The following is a 16,753-nucleotide window of genomic DNA, read 5'->3' on the forward strand; positions in this document are numbered from 1 at the left end:
TACGAGTGCCGCCCGACTTCGGGTTCCTCCTTGCCGATTTATGTAAGCCACGGTGGTGGCGTTGTCCAACTGGACCTGCACAGGGTGACCTTGGAGAACCCGCTGTGCCTGCTGGAGAGCATTGAAAACTGCGTGGAGTTCTAAGATGTTTATCGGAAGCTCCTTTTCCGCCTAAGTCCATCTGCCCTGGAACAAGTGTGGACCCGTGACCGCTCCCCAGCCCCAAAGGCTGGCGCCCGTTGTTAATAGGACCCAGTTCACCACCCAAAATGGACGACCCTTGTTGAGGATGGGTCGTCTGCAACCACCAGGCTAGGGACAGGCGAACCTCCGGAGTGAGCACCATCGTCTGGGACTTTAGACTCTGAGGCAGTCCATTCCATTTGGACAGGATCAATTGCTGCAGAGGTCTGGAGTGAAACTGGGCATATTCCACCATGTCGAATACTGACACCATGGAGCCCAGTAACCTCATCGCCGAGTGTAGAGACACACGGCGACTCTGCAGACAACTGCGCACCCTCAACTGCAAGGCAGAGATCTTTTCTCCCGTCACAAAGATCCGCTGCTGACTGGAGTCCAATAAGGCTCCGAGGTGTAGAATCCTCTGAGATGGGATCAGGGTGGACTTTTGCCAGTTTATCAACCAGCCGTGCCGTTGCAGTACTGCAATCGTCAGAACCAAGTGGCATAGAAGGAGCTCTGGAGACCCTGCTACCAACAAAAGGTCTAGGTACGGCAACATGCGGACTCACTGCAGCCGCAGGAACGCCGCCATGACCGTCATAACCTTGGTGAACACCCGTGGTGCTGTCGCCAGCCCAAAAGGTAACGCCCGGAACTGAAAGTGATCATTGCGGATTGCAAACCTGAGGAACTGTTGGTGACGCAAAAGAATAGGGACATGCAGGTAAGCGTCCTGTATGGCCAAAGACACCATGTAATCCCCAGGTTCCAGCGCCAGAATGATGGACCGTAGGGTCTCCATCCGAAACCGCGGCACCCGCAAGGACTTGTTGAGTGCCTTGAGGTTGAGAATCGGACGGTACGACCCATTGGGTTTCTGCACCAAAAATAGATTGGAATAGAAACCCTGGCAGCTCTGGGAGAATGGAACAGGCACTATAACTCCAGCCTGAAGCATAGTGTGCAAAACCTTCCGCAGTTCCATGGCTTTGTTCTAGTCTAAGGGAAGACCCGTGGTGAAGAATCGGGATGGGGGCCTGTGTGGAAAGGAGAGGGCATACCCGTGAGAAACCACCTCATGAACCCAAGTGTCTGTCGTAGTTGCCGACCAATACTGAACGAACTGCAGTAGGCGGCCTCCCACTTTGGGATCCCCCAAAGGGAGGCCCGGACCGTCAGGCCGCAGGCTTGTCATCAGCCTTAGGGACCGGACGTCTGGTACTCCAGGCCTGTTTCCTGGGATTGGCCGATTTCTTGGGCCCAGCCTGTCTGGGAAAGGACTGTGCCTTAGGCCTACCCTGGGCCCTATAAGGCCGAAAGGACGACGTACCCGAACAGACGGGAGACATGCAGACAGATTTTGTCCAGATCTGGACCAAAGAGGACTTCTCCATTAAATGGCAAAGCTTCCAATCCCTTTTTGGAATCAGCATCCGCCTTCCAGGATCGCAACCATAAGGTGCGACGAGCAGCCACAGCTGCAGAGGAAATGCGAGAAGTGAGGGTACTAATATCCAAGGCCGCTTCATTGATGTAAGTGGCCGAATCCCGGAGATTGCCTATCAACTCGGACTGTTCAGCCGAACAGTCGGAATCCAAAGACGCCTCCAAACTATCGGCCCAGCGCTCCATAGCTCTGGCTACCCAACATACGGCCATAGCCGGTCTGGATGCCCCCCCCCCCCCCCCGCGAGGGAATAAATGGACTTTAAGCAGATCTCCACCTTACAGTCCGTAGCATCCTTCAAGGTGGACATGGAGGGCATGGGCAATGTGGCACTTCGGACTAGGCGTGTCACATGAGAATACACCTGAGGAGGGGATTCCCACTTAGAGAAATAATTGTCCGCAAACGGATAAGCCACAGCTAAACGTCTTTGAGGCTGATACCGTTTGCCAGGATGTTTCCATGCCTCCTCTAAATGGTCTACTAACTGACCCGAAAGAGGAAACACTGTGGCGTCACCCTTAATATCCTTGAAAAAGGCATATTTGGACTTCGACACCGGAGGATCATCATCCTCAATAACTAAAGCTGTGCGGACAGCACAAATAAGGCCAGGAATATAAACCTTAGACTTAGCGTCCGACTTTTTAGTACGGGGAAGTTCTTGGTCAGAAAGATCCAGAATCTCCCCATCATCGGACGTCCCGTCGTCATCCTCATAAGGAGCAGACAGAGACGCCACCGGCCGCTTGTGAGGCAGCAACACAGACTCCCCTTGTAACACATCCGACGAATGCTGTACAGAGCTTGTCAGTGAATTAACCCACGCAGGCTCCTGAGAGAGACCCGAGGAGGGGAAATAGGGAGACTGTGGGGTACCATCAGTTGTCTCTGGAACCCCTGCATGGGTGACGACACCACTGACTGCTGGGACAATCCCAATCATGAAAGAAACCGACAATTTTGTAGCGGTTTTTGGAAAAAGAATGTCAGTTAAGTGGTTAAACAACTTGGTAGTCCGGATAAATATCAGTAACAGTTTAAAAGGTCAACCTAATTCACATAGGAAAGGTTGAATGGAGGTCTTTTCTGACAACATTGGCCCTCATTCAGAGCCGCTCGTTAGCGGCAGTACGCTCGTTCCGAGCGATGTTTGCACATCTGCGCATGCGTACGCTTTTTAGTACGCATGCGCGAACCAGTCAGTGCGGCCGAAAATCGTTTGTACGCTATATAGCGAGTGCCTGCTATTTTGAGTGACAGAATGAGGCGTATGTGGGTGGTAACAGGGGAAGGTGCTTGAAAATGGGGAGTGGAGATCCGAACGCAGGCGTGCTTAAAGGTCAAAACGGGCGTTTTATGGGTGTGTATATTTAAAACAGCAGCGTCAATGACCACGTCACTGGGTTATTTTAGAGCCAGAACTGCTCGCAAATTTGTGGTAGCAAACACCAACCACAAGAATAGCGAGCAGTTCATACGCTGGTCGATGTACTCGATTAATCTAATAAATAGCGGACATGACGTATGGTGCGAGCGGCCAGGGGGCGTTTTTAACAAATAAACGAGCGTATGTTTTGCTCGTTCGTTCAGACTTAGAGGTGTGAACAGACTGCAATGTGCGTACGGATCATTTGAATAGCCACCCCTTGTTTTTAAACGAACGACCGCAAATAGCGAACGGCTCTGAATGAGGGCCATTGTACACTGTGTATAATACACAGATTGCTAATTAACTCCACAGAGAGAATCCTGCTTAATATCACACATACATTTATTCAAGCTTCTATTAACCTGCTATTTAAAATCTATCTGGGATTTTCCTGGATCAGAAGGACACAGGGATATATACAGCCATGGCCAAAAGTTATGAGAATGACACAAGTATTGGTTTTCACAAAGTTTGCTGCTTCAGTGTTTTTAGACCTTTTTGTCAGATGTTACTATGGTATACTGAAGTAAAATTACAAGCATTTCATAAGAGTCAAAGGCTTTTATTGACAATTACATTAAGTTTATGCAGAAAGTCAATATTTGCAGTGTTGACCCTTCTTTTTCAAGACCTCTGTAATTTGCCCTGGCATGCTGTCAATCAACTTCTGGGCCCCATACTGACTGATGGCCGCCCATTCTTGCCTAATCAATGCTTGGAGTTTGTCAGAATTTGTGGGTTTTTGTTTGTCCATCCACCTCACTTTGTGAAAACAAATACTTGTATCATTCTCAAAACTTCTGGCCATGGCTGTACAGGTGTGTCTACATTCATCCTTTTCGCAGCATACAGGCATCTTATTCACAGCATAAAAATAGAGTAGGCTGGAGTGGTAAGGTGCAAGAATATCCACGGCATGGAATACCACTGGGTGGCGATTGCTCCACTAATGAAAACTACAGTGCTGAATACTACAGCAGAGGATGGATATGGCACTATAGAATACAATAGTAAGCCCTGGCAGACTGGCCAATCACGTACAGTATAAAGAGTCTTTTTAATACACTATATTTACACTATTTAGTATACATTATATACTAATACTGCACTGCTGGTTATTTTAATAAAGACAGTTTTTCCTTCAAAAAAGATTACTTGTGTCACACATACTGTTCTACAAGCCCCTAGTGGCAATTTCGAAAGTGATGTGTGGCACTCACACAGTCCTGACATGCCATACAAATGAACGGTGGGATTAAGTGACGCTCTATGAAATCACCACTCAACTACAAGTCTCAGCACAGAAAAATGTCTGTTTAGATTAAACACTGCTTGTTTGCCTTTTGCAGCAATATCTGGCTAACTGAAAATACTGAAAGTCATACACAGAGTAATTGATGCAGAAAAATAAATACAGGGTTGGGAAACAAACCAAAATAATAAAAAAATATTCACTACAATCAGTGATATTCAATAGAAGGAGGTTCTGACACTTGCAGTGTCTTGAATCCCCCTGTCTATTAAACTGCTACTACAGGCAGTCACAGAAAACAGGTGTGAAGCATCTTAACATAGCTGTCACCTTGGGTTCATTTCCCATTAACTCCAGGGGCATTAAGCCATGTGATTTTGTAATCAATATTATTTTATATACAGTATATATTTTTTACATTGAACCTTTACTACCATACTATATCTGCACATTGTTCTGCAAGCGCCTAACGGCAATTTCGGCATAGGAAGACAGCTTGATGGAATATAGCACCGCAATCATGGACAACTCCTGTCTCTGTGTGGCTTGTGCAGAATACAGATAAACCCGCTAGTAGCCAGCAGTTGGTGACCACGTGTAGCAACGCTGTAGTCGCGGTCGGCTCCCGTCTCAGCAGTAGCCTGGCGGTGTAAAGCTTATAGCGGGTAATGGGTCTTTGTTAGTGGCCGCTTGTTCCTTTGTAGCAGGCAGCTGGACATGGATCGAGCCACTCTGGTAGCGTTGTCCGATTGCACCTGAACTGCTCTTCTGTGAAGAACGGTGCCTGACGACAGTAGAGCACGGTACACTGCCCACAGCTCTAGAACGTTTATGGGAAGGACGGCTTCCTCCGCTGACCAACGGCCCTGAAGAGTCAACGAGCCGGTCACTGCCCCCCAACCCCGGAGACTGGCATCTGTCGTAAGCAGAACCCAGTCCGGGATCCAAAAGGGGCGACCCTGGATGAGATGAGCTGACTGAAGCCTCCACGCCAGATACAGCACATCCGGGGATAAGACCAGCATCTGAGAACGGATCCGGTGAGATAACCCGTTCCACTCCGAAAGAATCTGCCCCTGCAGGGGCCTGGAATGGCACTGGGCAAACTCCACCATGTCGAATGCCGACACCATGGAACCCAGGACTCTCATTGCCGAATGGACAGACACCCTGCCACTGCTCAGGCAACTGTGTATCCTCAGTTGTAGGGAAAACACCTTTTCCGGAGTCAAGAAAATCCTTTGTTGACAAGAATCCAGAAGTGCTCCCAGATGGACCATCCGTTGTGATGGGATCAGAGATGACTTCTTCCAATTTATCAACCACCCATGTGCTTGAAGACAAGCAATGGTCAGGTGGAGATGTCAAACAAGCACCTCCGAGGAGCTTGCCAGCAGCAGAAGATCATCCAGGTACGGCAGCAGCCGTATACCCCGACGCGAATGTGGGCAGCCATAACTGCCATCACCTTGGTGAACACCCTCAGAAAGGCTGAAAGGCAACGCCCGAAACTGGTAGTGATGGTTCAGGATAGCAAACCTCAGATACCGCTGATGTGCCGGTGCTATGGGCACATGGAGATAGGAGTCCTGGATATCGAGGGAGACCATGTAATCCCCGGGTTCCATCGCCAGAATGATGGAACGTAACGTTTCCATCCTGAACTTGGGAACTCTGAGGTATGTGTTCAGAGACTTCAAATTCAGGATAGGGTGATGAGAACCATTGGGTTTCTGCACCAGAAACAGAGTAGAATAGTACCCCGTCCCGTGCTGAGACTGCGGAATGGGAACAATGACCCCTGCTTGTAGCAAGGATTCTATAGCTACCTCAATCTGGACAGCTTTGGTCTTGTCCAGAGAAGGACTCCTGCAGAAAAACAGGTGGGGCGGCCTGAACCGAAAAGACAGGGCGTACCCCTGAGAGACTACTTCTCGAACCAAGGCATCCGTGGTGGTATTGCGCCAACACTGGGCGAATTGGAGAAGTCGGCCTCCCACTCTGGGGTCCCCCAGAGAGAGGCCCGTCCCATCAGGCAGCAGGTTTATCCTCCTGCTTGGAAGGAGGGCACCGAGCACTCCATGCCTGCTTCTTGGGCTTGGGTGCGGCATTGGTCGCCGAATGTCTCGGGAAGGACTGACCCTTGGCCTTACCCTGAACCCGAAAAGCAGAGCTCCTCACTTTAGCCGGCGCAGAGGCCGAAGGGAGGAAAGCCGACTTGGACTTAGCCAAGGTATCAACTATTTTGTCCAAATCTGGACCAAATAGCAATTCTCCATTAAAAGGCAAGGCCTCTAGACCCTTTTTAGAGTCTGCATCAGCCCTCCAGGACCTCAGCCACAGGGACCGCCGAGCAGACACAGCTGCAGCCGAAACCCTAGAAGTTAGCAGGCTGGCATCCAAAGACGCTTCCCCAATATAGGAATCCGCATCCCTCATCTGTCCCACTAACGCTCTCTGGATAACCGGAGCATCGTCAGTAAAGGTATCCTCCAAGGCATTGACCCAGTTCTCAATGGCTTTAGCCACCCAGGAGATAGCCATGGACGGGCGAGCCACCGCCCCGGAAAGAGAGTAAATGGACTTCAAACAAGTCTCCACCTTCCTGTCCGTGGGATCCTTTAAAGAGGAGATAGACGGCAATGGCAGCATTGCGCTTTTGATCAAGCGGGTGACATGGGAATCCACCGCCGGCGGAGTCTCCCATTTCCTGCAATGAGCTTCAGTAAAAGGATAATTTGACGCCAACCTCTTCTGAGGCAGGAACCTCTTACTGGGTAATTGCCATGCCGCCGCCGCCGCCGCCATATGATCCGTTAATTGATCAGACAGGGGAAACACATTCGAGGTTACCTTGGCTTTTTTAAAATTAGGGAACTTCGACCTAGGAGCCAGCGCATCATCCTCTATATGGAGGATAGCCCGCACCGCCCCTAACTAATGCTGGAACATTAATGGAGGACTTAGCCTCCACCTCCTGCCCCATGGGATCAGAGTCAGAGTCCTCATGGATCTCTCCGTCATCTGAGGACACTTCTGAGTCCGACAACTGCGCAGCCAGTGAACTCACGACAGGACGCTTGGACGCCCTTGGTGGCACATCACTTTGCAACATCGACTGAAACGCCGAGGAGGCCGCCAGACTCTGTACAGAGCTGGAGAGAACATCCACCCAAGGTGGAGGAGCCGTCTGAGGAAAACTCTGAAAAGGCACCACAGACTGCTGCGTCACAGGAGGAGACTGGACATACACAGGCAGTCCCAAATAAGGACCCACAGTCTGGGCCCCGGGGGGAGACTGCAATATATGCGGAATACCCGGGGAACGGGGGATTGTGGGCTGGGTCAACGCCCTAGAAGGGACCGTTGATGGGACCGATAACCGGTCCGCAATGGACGCCAGCACCTGTGAAAACATCGCCCAAGGAGGGTCCTGTGATACAGGGGGTTTAGAGGGGCCCGGTACCAGCTGGCACCGCCCGCACAGACCATCCTGAGATAAATCCTCCCCATCAATTCCAGCAGCATAGCGTCTGCAGGAAAACAACACAGGAGCCACGGAGTGCTCAGTCTCCTCATCAGACATGATACCGTAAATACACAAAAAATCCGTATCACCAGAGGAATTACGGTGTTAACACCCGCGCACTCACCAGTATGCAACACAAACAGCCCAGATATGGTACTGTGTAGCACCCAACACTATGTGACTGACCCCACAAATACGTGATTTATATAAGTGAGGGTATCAGAAAAACGCCCTTCCCCCACACACTTGCCGGGCCGTAGGAGAAGGAAAGCTGACAGTAAGTAGAAATAAGTCACAGACAGGCAGCACTAGCAATAGTCACATACAATGCAGAAAAGTTATACTTACTGCACCTTCCGCTACAATCAACCGCCCAGATTCAGTGTCTGGGAGGGCTATAGCACTGTGTACACTGTCCTTTAGCAAGGGAGAGGTACACAGGAGGACCGGTCCACTTGATACAAACTGGGAGTCTGCGATGCCTGCCAGTAAAGATGGCCGCCGGAGACCTCAGAGGAGGAGTGGCCGAGAGATAAGAGCAGCTCAGTGACGCCAGGCTGCGTGTTGAAAGGCGCGCTGAGCTGAGGGGAGGAGCCGCTAGACAGGGAAGGCTGCCTCCCCTGGCTAGCATTTAACCCCTGGGTTGCCGGTCCCGCTTCCAGCCTATCACCCTGGTGGTCTAGCGGACATGCGGGGTATTCCTCTATAGAGGGGGAGCCCGCCACCGCTGCTAGCGCCTCCGGTCTGTCCCCAGAGACCGGAGGCTTCTGACTGCATAGAAAGTATCCGCGGGCCGCCGCACGCGGCGACCAGCGGCTTACCTGATCCCCGGCGATACGGCAGCAGTCACAGGGAGTCCCCAGAGCCTGGCTAGTACAGACACTGGGGTCCCGCCGCAATCCCCAGATCTGTACTGGCGTCGCGGCGCCAGTGGGGAGAAGGAGCGGCAGCGTGGACGTCCTAAAGGACAGTCTGATGCTGCCGCTCTGATAGTGTACAAAAAAAAAAGAAGAAAAAAAATAAATAAATTTCTCTTTAAAATAAAGCTTAGGGTCTGCTCCTGCAGCCCAACTGCGACAGGGTGACCCAACTCCGGCCGGGCACCAACTAAAACTGAGGTGCCTGTGGCTCGGGGGCGGGGTATAGAGGAGGACGGACCCAAGTGCATCCTGGGAGCAGTGAAAGCTTTAACTGTGTGGTGCCCGTGGATCCAGATCCAGCTATACCCCAAGGTCAACCCTGTGGACCCCCTATGGACCCTGAAGTAGACATACCTCCATTCAGGACCTCAAAGTTATCACCCATAGTAACTTTGAAGCATTTTTTATGCATATAGGAGCACTGTGACTCAGAGTACTACAATAAACGTGCAGCTATACATCAGCCCATTTCACTCTATCATTCGCTTCATAATACACTGAATATACTTACTTGAGTAACCACTTACATAAAGAGGGATATACATAAGCAGTGCAGCGCTTAGCACAAAGCATACCTATAGTTGTAAAAAGGCAATGCTGAGGAGGATATAAGAGATTATGATATTACTGAATGTTGATTCATGCGGTGTGTGGGACTGTGGTTAAAACTGCACAAATACTAGTAAGCAACTTCAAGACTAATGTTGTGTCTGATGTGCTGCATTCTAGCCAGTCACTGTCTTACTAATGTTCAGAATAGGAATATTACATAAGAATATTTCTATTGGTTTGATGTCTTACAGGCCCATTAGGGGATGATCATCACATTCTGATGCAGTGAAATAAGTAACATGCAGATAGGGTATGTAAGAACTGTTGAATTACTTCTGTGTACATCCTTTGTATATGTGCCTGGATCATAAGAACCATCTGCACTTCATCTTCAGGATTTCTCTGACTTTTATACTGCTGTCTACTATTCTTCTGTGTTGATTTTGTATCCATTGCTTTACTACGGTGCAACTGAACAACGTGACATAAAAATAGGTGGAGTATTATTTAAACATGGTGTTTGCTCCCTAGAGTTTGGATTTAGCCATGTGTGTCCACCCACTGCTTAAGCAGAAATAATTACCATTACGTTTACATCAAAATTCTGATTTATGCATACAGAATACAATTTAATTTGCCCAAAGTTCTACACAGCTCTGCTGGGATTTCACATCATTGCTATTTGTTATTGTAAAGCAGTATTAAGTATAAAGGTCACTTGGGGAGTAATCGATATATCAGAACCTATGCACACAGATCTTAAAAATAAATAAAAAAACTCAAATGTACCATTAATAACAATTTAATGAGGACTATACAACCAAACACTTTAAAATAAGCACAAATTCAATTGTGATTTGATATTAAAGGTGGAAATCAATCAGCCGCTATAATGTGACAACTTTTCATGCGCTATATTTTCACACCCTTTGCGTGCGAATTCCGCTAATCGTGGACAGTTTTTTGAACAATTCAATCCCAAAAGTCGCAAAGCGGCATTCGTTCGAAAAGGATTCCTTCTTTTACCGACGATAAGTATAGGTGTAGATGGGAAAATTTGTCTGAACCCCCAAAAATGGCAATGTGATATAGAATAAAAATTTAGAAGTGCATTAGTGGCCCTAATACTTTGGGGTTCTTAAATTGTGCCAAATGGCTGTTTTATGCAGATTTCTAAAACAGCCAAATAGTGTACTGCTGAAAGCAGAATTCCGATGGTCGAGAATCTGCGCAAGAGCTGGAACTGTACTGCGCATGTTCAGTAAGGTCCTGCGTTATCGCATGTAGAATGGCAGCAGGCTGTCAGTGATTGCCGTTTCTGGGCGGAGAGGGGGCGGTAACAGCATCCGTTTCCCAAAACAGAGTCGTGTCGCCAACGTTGGGGGGTGGGGCAGAGGCCAGGATCTCCGTTTGACTGACGGAGATTTCCTGGTCTCTTTGTTGTATCTGCGACGGGCTGGCTTGCGCTACCCCAAGGGTAACTCAGCCAGCCAATGTTATCGCAGATTATGCGATGCTGCAATTGTTATTTTTAAATTGGGAGTGCATAAAAATCCCTATAAGTGTTTATTTGTCCCATTTAAAGACAATTTAAAACAAAAAAAAAAAAAACACTTAAAAATACACCTCTAATACCCACCTGCAATCTTAAAAACACCTGTCCCATTCATATAGCATCCCCTATATACCTGTACCACATCAATTAACCCATTTTCCTGCACTATGCACATATAACCCCAATATTGACATGTCATTATTAGCTAAATAAAACTAATTAAAAAATTAATTTTGCATAGTCAGGAAGGTGTCCCAGTGGTTTTGAACCAAGTCCCAACATTTTTAGCCAAAAAATAGTGGTTTTGCACAACTTTTCACCTACTTAGGAGGTGTTGGAAACTTTTTGCAGCAAATGTTATGGAGAATTCACACCAACGAAAAGTTGAGGCGAATAGGATAGTGCGATAGGTACAAATTCACACAATAAGCAGTTTTCACAAAAAAGCAGCTTATCCCAGCTAACTGAATTCCTCCCTTAAGGTGGCCATACACAGCACTATATACGTACCGATCCGACGCATTGGCACGATATAGGTGCTATACTGTGCCGTGTATGGGCACGATATCGTACCTGATATCGTGCTGCGCGCTCCCGTGGGGTCGTACATATCATCCCCAGGTCTTCCTGCAAAACCATCTGACCTAGGATGTGATGTGGTGGAAGGGGGAGCCGGCATATCGTGCGGTAGTGACAGCACGATCCGTCTGCTGACGGATCGGCAGTCACACTACACGGTGCATCGCACAGTGTATGGCTAGCATAGGTCTTATAACTCATTTTATTTAGTTTCAACTATAATCCAATTATGTTTCTTTTTAGTTTAAACAGTAATTACTTTAGAACAGAGGTAAGAATAAAACATAATATCAAAATCCCTACACAAAGCATTTGGAATATGAGGTTATACTCACAGTGGGAAAAGTAGTACTGCTCCCCCTACTGACTCCTGTGGCCAATGTACCAATACAGCAAAGTTCAGCCAAATACCTTAGGAATTTAAAAAAAATGGAGATCATGAATTAATTTAGTTTTTATACACATTTCTGAATTAAATAACTGATTATAATGGGTATATAAATATATATAATAGATGAGACAGAAATAGATTGGATGGCAAATATGACTGCATATAAGAGAAAAAAAAAAAAACACAGTGAAGCCCCCAAACCCTTTCCTGTATGAAACAAGTGTAGCATTTCAGTCAGGACAGTTCAGCTCATCTGCTGCAATAAAGTGAAAACTCTATCCAAAAGGTCTCAAATTACCTTAACTGGCGTCCTAGTTTCCTGAATAGGAAGCCGATAGTGAGGAGAGAGAGCGTATTTGGAGTTGATAAAACACATGCCCGGTAATACTGCAAATATTTTCTAAGCCCGCTTTTAAACGCCTGCAAATAAACAGAGACACAGTAAAACTGATGTGAAATACTTGCATGTCACCTGATCTGATGTACTGTACCACATAGCCAGAGATCTGAGATATATACATTTCCAGCCTCCTGCTCACTTTGTAAAGGTGTCTCAATAATAACCTAGCCCACATTGGACACTGCAATTATGTGGTTGGGTTATTCTGTAAAATAAATAAATGAAAAGTCTCTACTTGTGTTTTACAACTACAGCTATTTAAACAAAGATGCAATATAATATGAGTAATATGTTAAAATGTATAAGTGGTTGAAAGCTCCATGGATTCAAGCTATTTACTGGCTTTGCTATAGCTAGTATAAGAGAACCCTAAAAACAGAACAGGACCTACACATACATATTTAAGTTCCCACCATTTCAGAAACGGTACAATGTCACATACAGGAGAAAAAAGTCACCATCAGATGTTTGTATGTATCTGCGGTTCAGGATTAATGGACTTCCATTTACAGTTTCTTCCCGACGAATTACAGAAATAAAGTAGCACAAAACAAGAGAATTGTGATCAAGGATGTTAGTTAACTGAAAGGCCAGAGATTCTGTATATAGCTCCTTCACCCTCAAAGTACCTCTACAAGAGTTCTCCTAAGTTATACTTTTTGTAAATAGTTTTTACAATGTAACCAAATAAGAGAAAATATATTTGTGTAAGTACACACTTGTGCCAACATAATGGCATAATGGCCATGGCCAAAAGTTGAAAATTACACAAATATTGGTTTTCACAAAGTTTGCTGCTTCAGTGTTTTTAGACCTTTTTGTCAGATGTTACTATGGTATACTGAAGTAAAATTACAAGCATTTCATAAGTGTCAAAGGCTTTTATTGACAATTACATTAAGTTTATGCAAAGAGTCAATATTTGAAGTGTTAACCCTTCTTTTTCAAGATCTCTGCAATTCACCCTGGCATGCTGTCAATCAACTTTATTGCATGACACAGGACGAAGACTTTTGAAGGATGGCCTGGTGTCAAGAAGGGCAGCAAAGAAGCCACTCCTCTCCAGGAAAAATATTCTGCAAAATGTACAGGGATTGGACTACTGAGGACAGGGGTAAGGTTATTTTCTCTGATGGATCCCCTTTAAAATTGTTTGGGACATCTGGAAAAACGCTCGTCTGGAGAAGGAAAGGTGAGCGCTACCATCAGTCCTGTGTCGTGCCAACAGTAAAGCATCCTGAGACCAATCATGTGTGGGGTTGCTTCTCAGCCAATGGAGTGGGCTCACTCACAATTTTGCCTAAGAACACAGCCATGAATAAAGAATGGTACCAAAACATCCTCCAAGAACAACTTCTCCCAACCATCCAAGAACAGTTTGGTGATGAACAATGTCTTTTCCAGCATGATGGAGCACCCCGCCATAAGGTAAAAGTGATAACCAAGTGGCTCGGGGAACAAAACATTGAAATTTGGGTTCATGGCCAGGAAACTGCCCAGACCTTAATCCCATTGAGAACTTGTGGTCAATCCTCAAGAGGCGGGTGGACAAACAAAAAAAACACAAATTCTGACAAACTCCAAGCATTGATTAGGCAAGAATGGGCGGCCATCAGTCAGTATGTGGCCCAGAAGTTGATTGACAGCATGCCAGGGCGCATTGCAGAGGTCTTGAAAAAACAAGAGATATGGTAAGAACTTACCTTTGTTATCTCTGTTTCTACGAAGTCCATAGGGTCCACAGGGTGACCTTGGGGTATAGCTGGATCCTGGATCCTCGGGCACCACGGAGTTAAAGCTTTTAGCTGCTCCCAGGATGCACTTGGGTCCAACCTCCCCTATACCCTGCCCCCGAGCCACAGGCACCTCAGTTGGTAAGCAGCCCAGGCCGGAGGAGGAGACGAAACAGAGAGAAGGAAGACTGGAACACACAAGAACCATACTCACAGAATGGGAGACGGAAAACCGGTGACCAGTCACAGAGCCCATATGAAGCCAGGTGCGTCAGGGCGGGTGCCCTGTGGACCCTATGGACTTCGTAGAAACAGAGATAACAAAGGTAAGTTCTTACCATATCTCTTGTTTTCTACTTCAGGGTCCATAGGGGTCCACAGGGTGACCTTGGGGATGTCCCAAAGCAGTCCAACTAAGGGCGGGGACGCTCCTGTGCTGATAGGAGAACCCGGCGCCCAAAGGATGCATCCTGAGAGGCAAAGGTGTCAAACGCATAGAACCTCAAAAAGGTCTGAATGGAAGACCAGGTGGCCGCCTTACAGAGCTGAACAGCAGAGGCGCCACGGCTAGCAGCCCAAGAAGGGCCCACGGACCGAGTGGAATGAGCCTTAACAGAGGCTGGAACAGGTAAACCCTCCTGCATATAAGCCTCAATAATAACAGAACGAAGCCAACGGGCTAGTCTGTTTGTTGGCAGGCCAACCCCTCTTGTGAAAACCAAAGAGGATAAACAAAGAATCCGACTTCCTCACAGAACTAGTCCGGTCCACATAAACCTGGAGTGCCCTTACAACGTCTAAGGAAGTCTCCCCAGCCGAAAGATCAGGTGACTGAAAGGCTGGTACAACAATTTCCTGATTAATGTGGAACCTGGAAACCACCTTAGGCAGGAAATCAGGACGAGTGCGAAGCACCGCTCTGTCCTGATGAAAAATCAGAAAAGGGGGACGACAAGAAAGCGCCCCCAAATCTGAAACCCTCCTGGCAGAAGCAATTGCCAAGAGGAAAACAGTTTTAAAAGTTAGCCACTTGAGCTCCACTGACTCCAAGGGCTCAAAAGGAGGACCCTGTAAGGCCCTAAGAACCACCGCCAAATCCCACGGGGCCACAGGTGGCACAAAGGGAGGCTGGATTCTCAAAACACCCTGGAAAAAGGTGTGTACGTCCGGCATAGCAGCGATCCTGCGCTGGAACCACACCGACAGACCAGACACGTGTACCTTCAGTGAAGAAAGACGTAATCCTAAGTCCAAACCGGACTGAAGGAAAGCCAGAATACGCGAAACTCGGAACACCTGGGGATCATAGTTTCTGGCCTCGCACCACTGAAAGTAAGTGTGCCACACTCTGTGATAGATCCTCGCGGAAGCAGGCTTGCGCGCCCTCAGCATGGTGGTAATAACGGAGCTAGAAAAGCCCCGAGACCTCAGGACGGCTGTCTCAAGAGCCACGCCGTCAAAGATAGTCGACCCAGATCCGGGTGAAGACAGGGCCCCTGAGACAACAGGTCCCGCCGTTGAGGTAGGAGGTACGGAGCGTCGATGGACAGGCTCCGCAGATCGGAGTACCACGGCCTTCTGGGCCACGCTGGGGCCACCAGGATCAGTGTGCCTCCGTCCTGTTTGAACTTGCGCAGGACCCGAGGCAGCAGAGATATCGGAGGGAACAAGTAAGCCAGTTGAAACAGCCATTTCACCGACAGCGCGTCTATCAGACTTGCGCCTGCGTCCCTTGTCCTTGACCCGTACACAGGCAGCTTGTGATTGTAACGGGACGCCATCAGGTCCAGCTCTGGCAGCCCCCACTTGTCCACGAGTAGTTGGAATACCTCTGGATGAAGCGACCATTCCCCGGGATGCACATCGTAACGGCTGAGGAAGTCTGCCTCCCAATTGAGGACTCCTGGGATGAAAACTGCCGAGAGAGCTGGAAGATAGCGCTCCGCCCAAGCCAGGACGCGGGACACCTCCGACATCGCAGCTCGACTGCGAGTCCCTCCCTGGTGATTGATGTACGCCACCGTGGTGGCGTTGTCTGACTGCACCTGAACGGCCCTTCCGTGAAGAGCGGTGCCGGACGACTGCAGGGCTCTGTATACTGCCCGCAGTTCCAGGATGTTGATGGGAAGAATCGCTTCCTCCGCCGACCAACGACCCTGAAGTGACAAGGAGCTTGTCACCGCCCCCCAACCCCGGAGACTGGCATCTGTCGTGAGCAGAACCCATTCCGGGATCCAAAAGGGGCGCCCCTCCAGGAGATGCGCTGTCTGCAGCCACCAGGCTAGGGACAGACGCACCTCTGAGGACAACACCAGCATCTGAGAGCGGATCCTGTGTGGCAATCCGTTCCATTCTGAAAGAATCAGCCCCTGCAGGGGCCTGGAATGGAACTGGGCAAACTCCACCATGTCGAATGCCGACACCATGGACCCCAAAACTCTCATCGCTGAGTGCACCGACACTCTGCCACTGCTCAGACAACTGTGAATCCGCAGCTGTAAGGAGGAGACCTTCTCTGGAGTCAGAAAAATCCGTTGCTGACGAGAGTCCAGCAGGGCCCCCAAATGAACCATCCGTTGTGATGGGATGAGGGAGGATTTCTTCCAGTTGATCAACCAGCCGTGCGCCTGTAGACAAGCGACCGTCAGGTGGAGATGCTGGATCAGTACCTCCGGGGAGCTTGCCAGCAAGAGGAGGTCGTCTAGATACGGTAGCAACCGTATCCCCTGGCTCCGAAGGTGAGCCGCCATGACCGCCAATACCTTGGTAAATACCCT

At 48.3% G+C, this 16,753-nt stretch overlaps 1 protein-coding gene across 3 annotated transcripts in view; it reads right to left on the bottom strand.

Moving 5' to 3' along the window:
- The window catches only part of TUBGCP6 (tubulin gamma complex component 6), a 140,897-nt gene that overhangs the window by 96,493 nt on the left and 27,651 nt on the right, over positions 1-16,753 (bottom strand). For all 3 annotated transcript variants that reach the window (XM_088457624.1, XM_088457622.1, XM_088457623.1), the window contains 2 exons: positions 12,142-12,263; positions 11,788-11,863 (listed from right to left, as the gene is read on the bottom strand). In XM_088457624.1, coding sequence (XP_088313750.1) covers positions 11,788-11,863; positions 12,142-12,263 — 198 coding nt within the window. The remainder of the gene's footprint in view (positions 1-11,787; positions 11,864-12,141; positions 12,264-16,753) is intronic.

Source organism: Taudactylus pleione, unplaced genomic scaffold (genome assembly GCF_031769625.1).
Source record: "Taudactylus pleione unplaced genomic scaffold, aTauple2 ptg000041l, whole genome shotgun sequence".
NCBI classification, from domain to species: domain Eukaryota; kingdom Metazoa; phylum Chordata; class Amphibia; order Anura; family Myobatrachidae; genus Taudactylus; species Taudactylus pleione.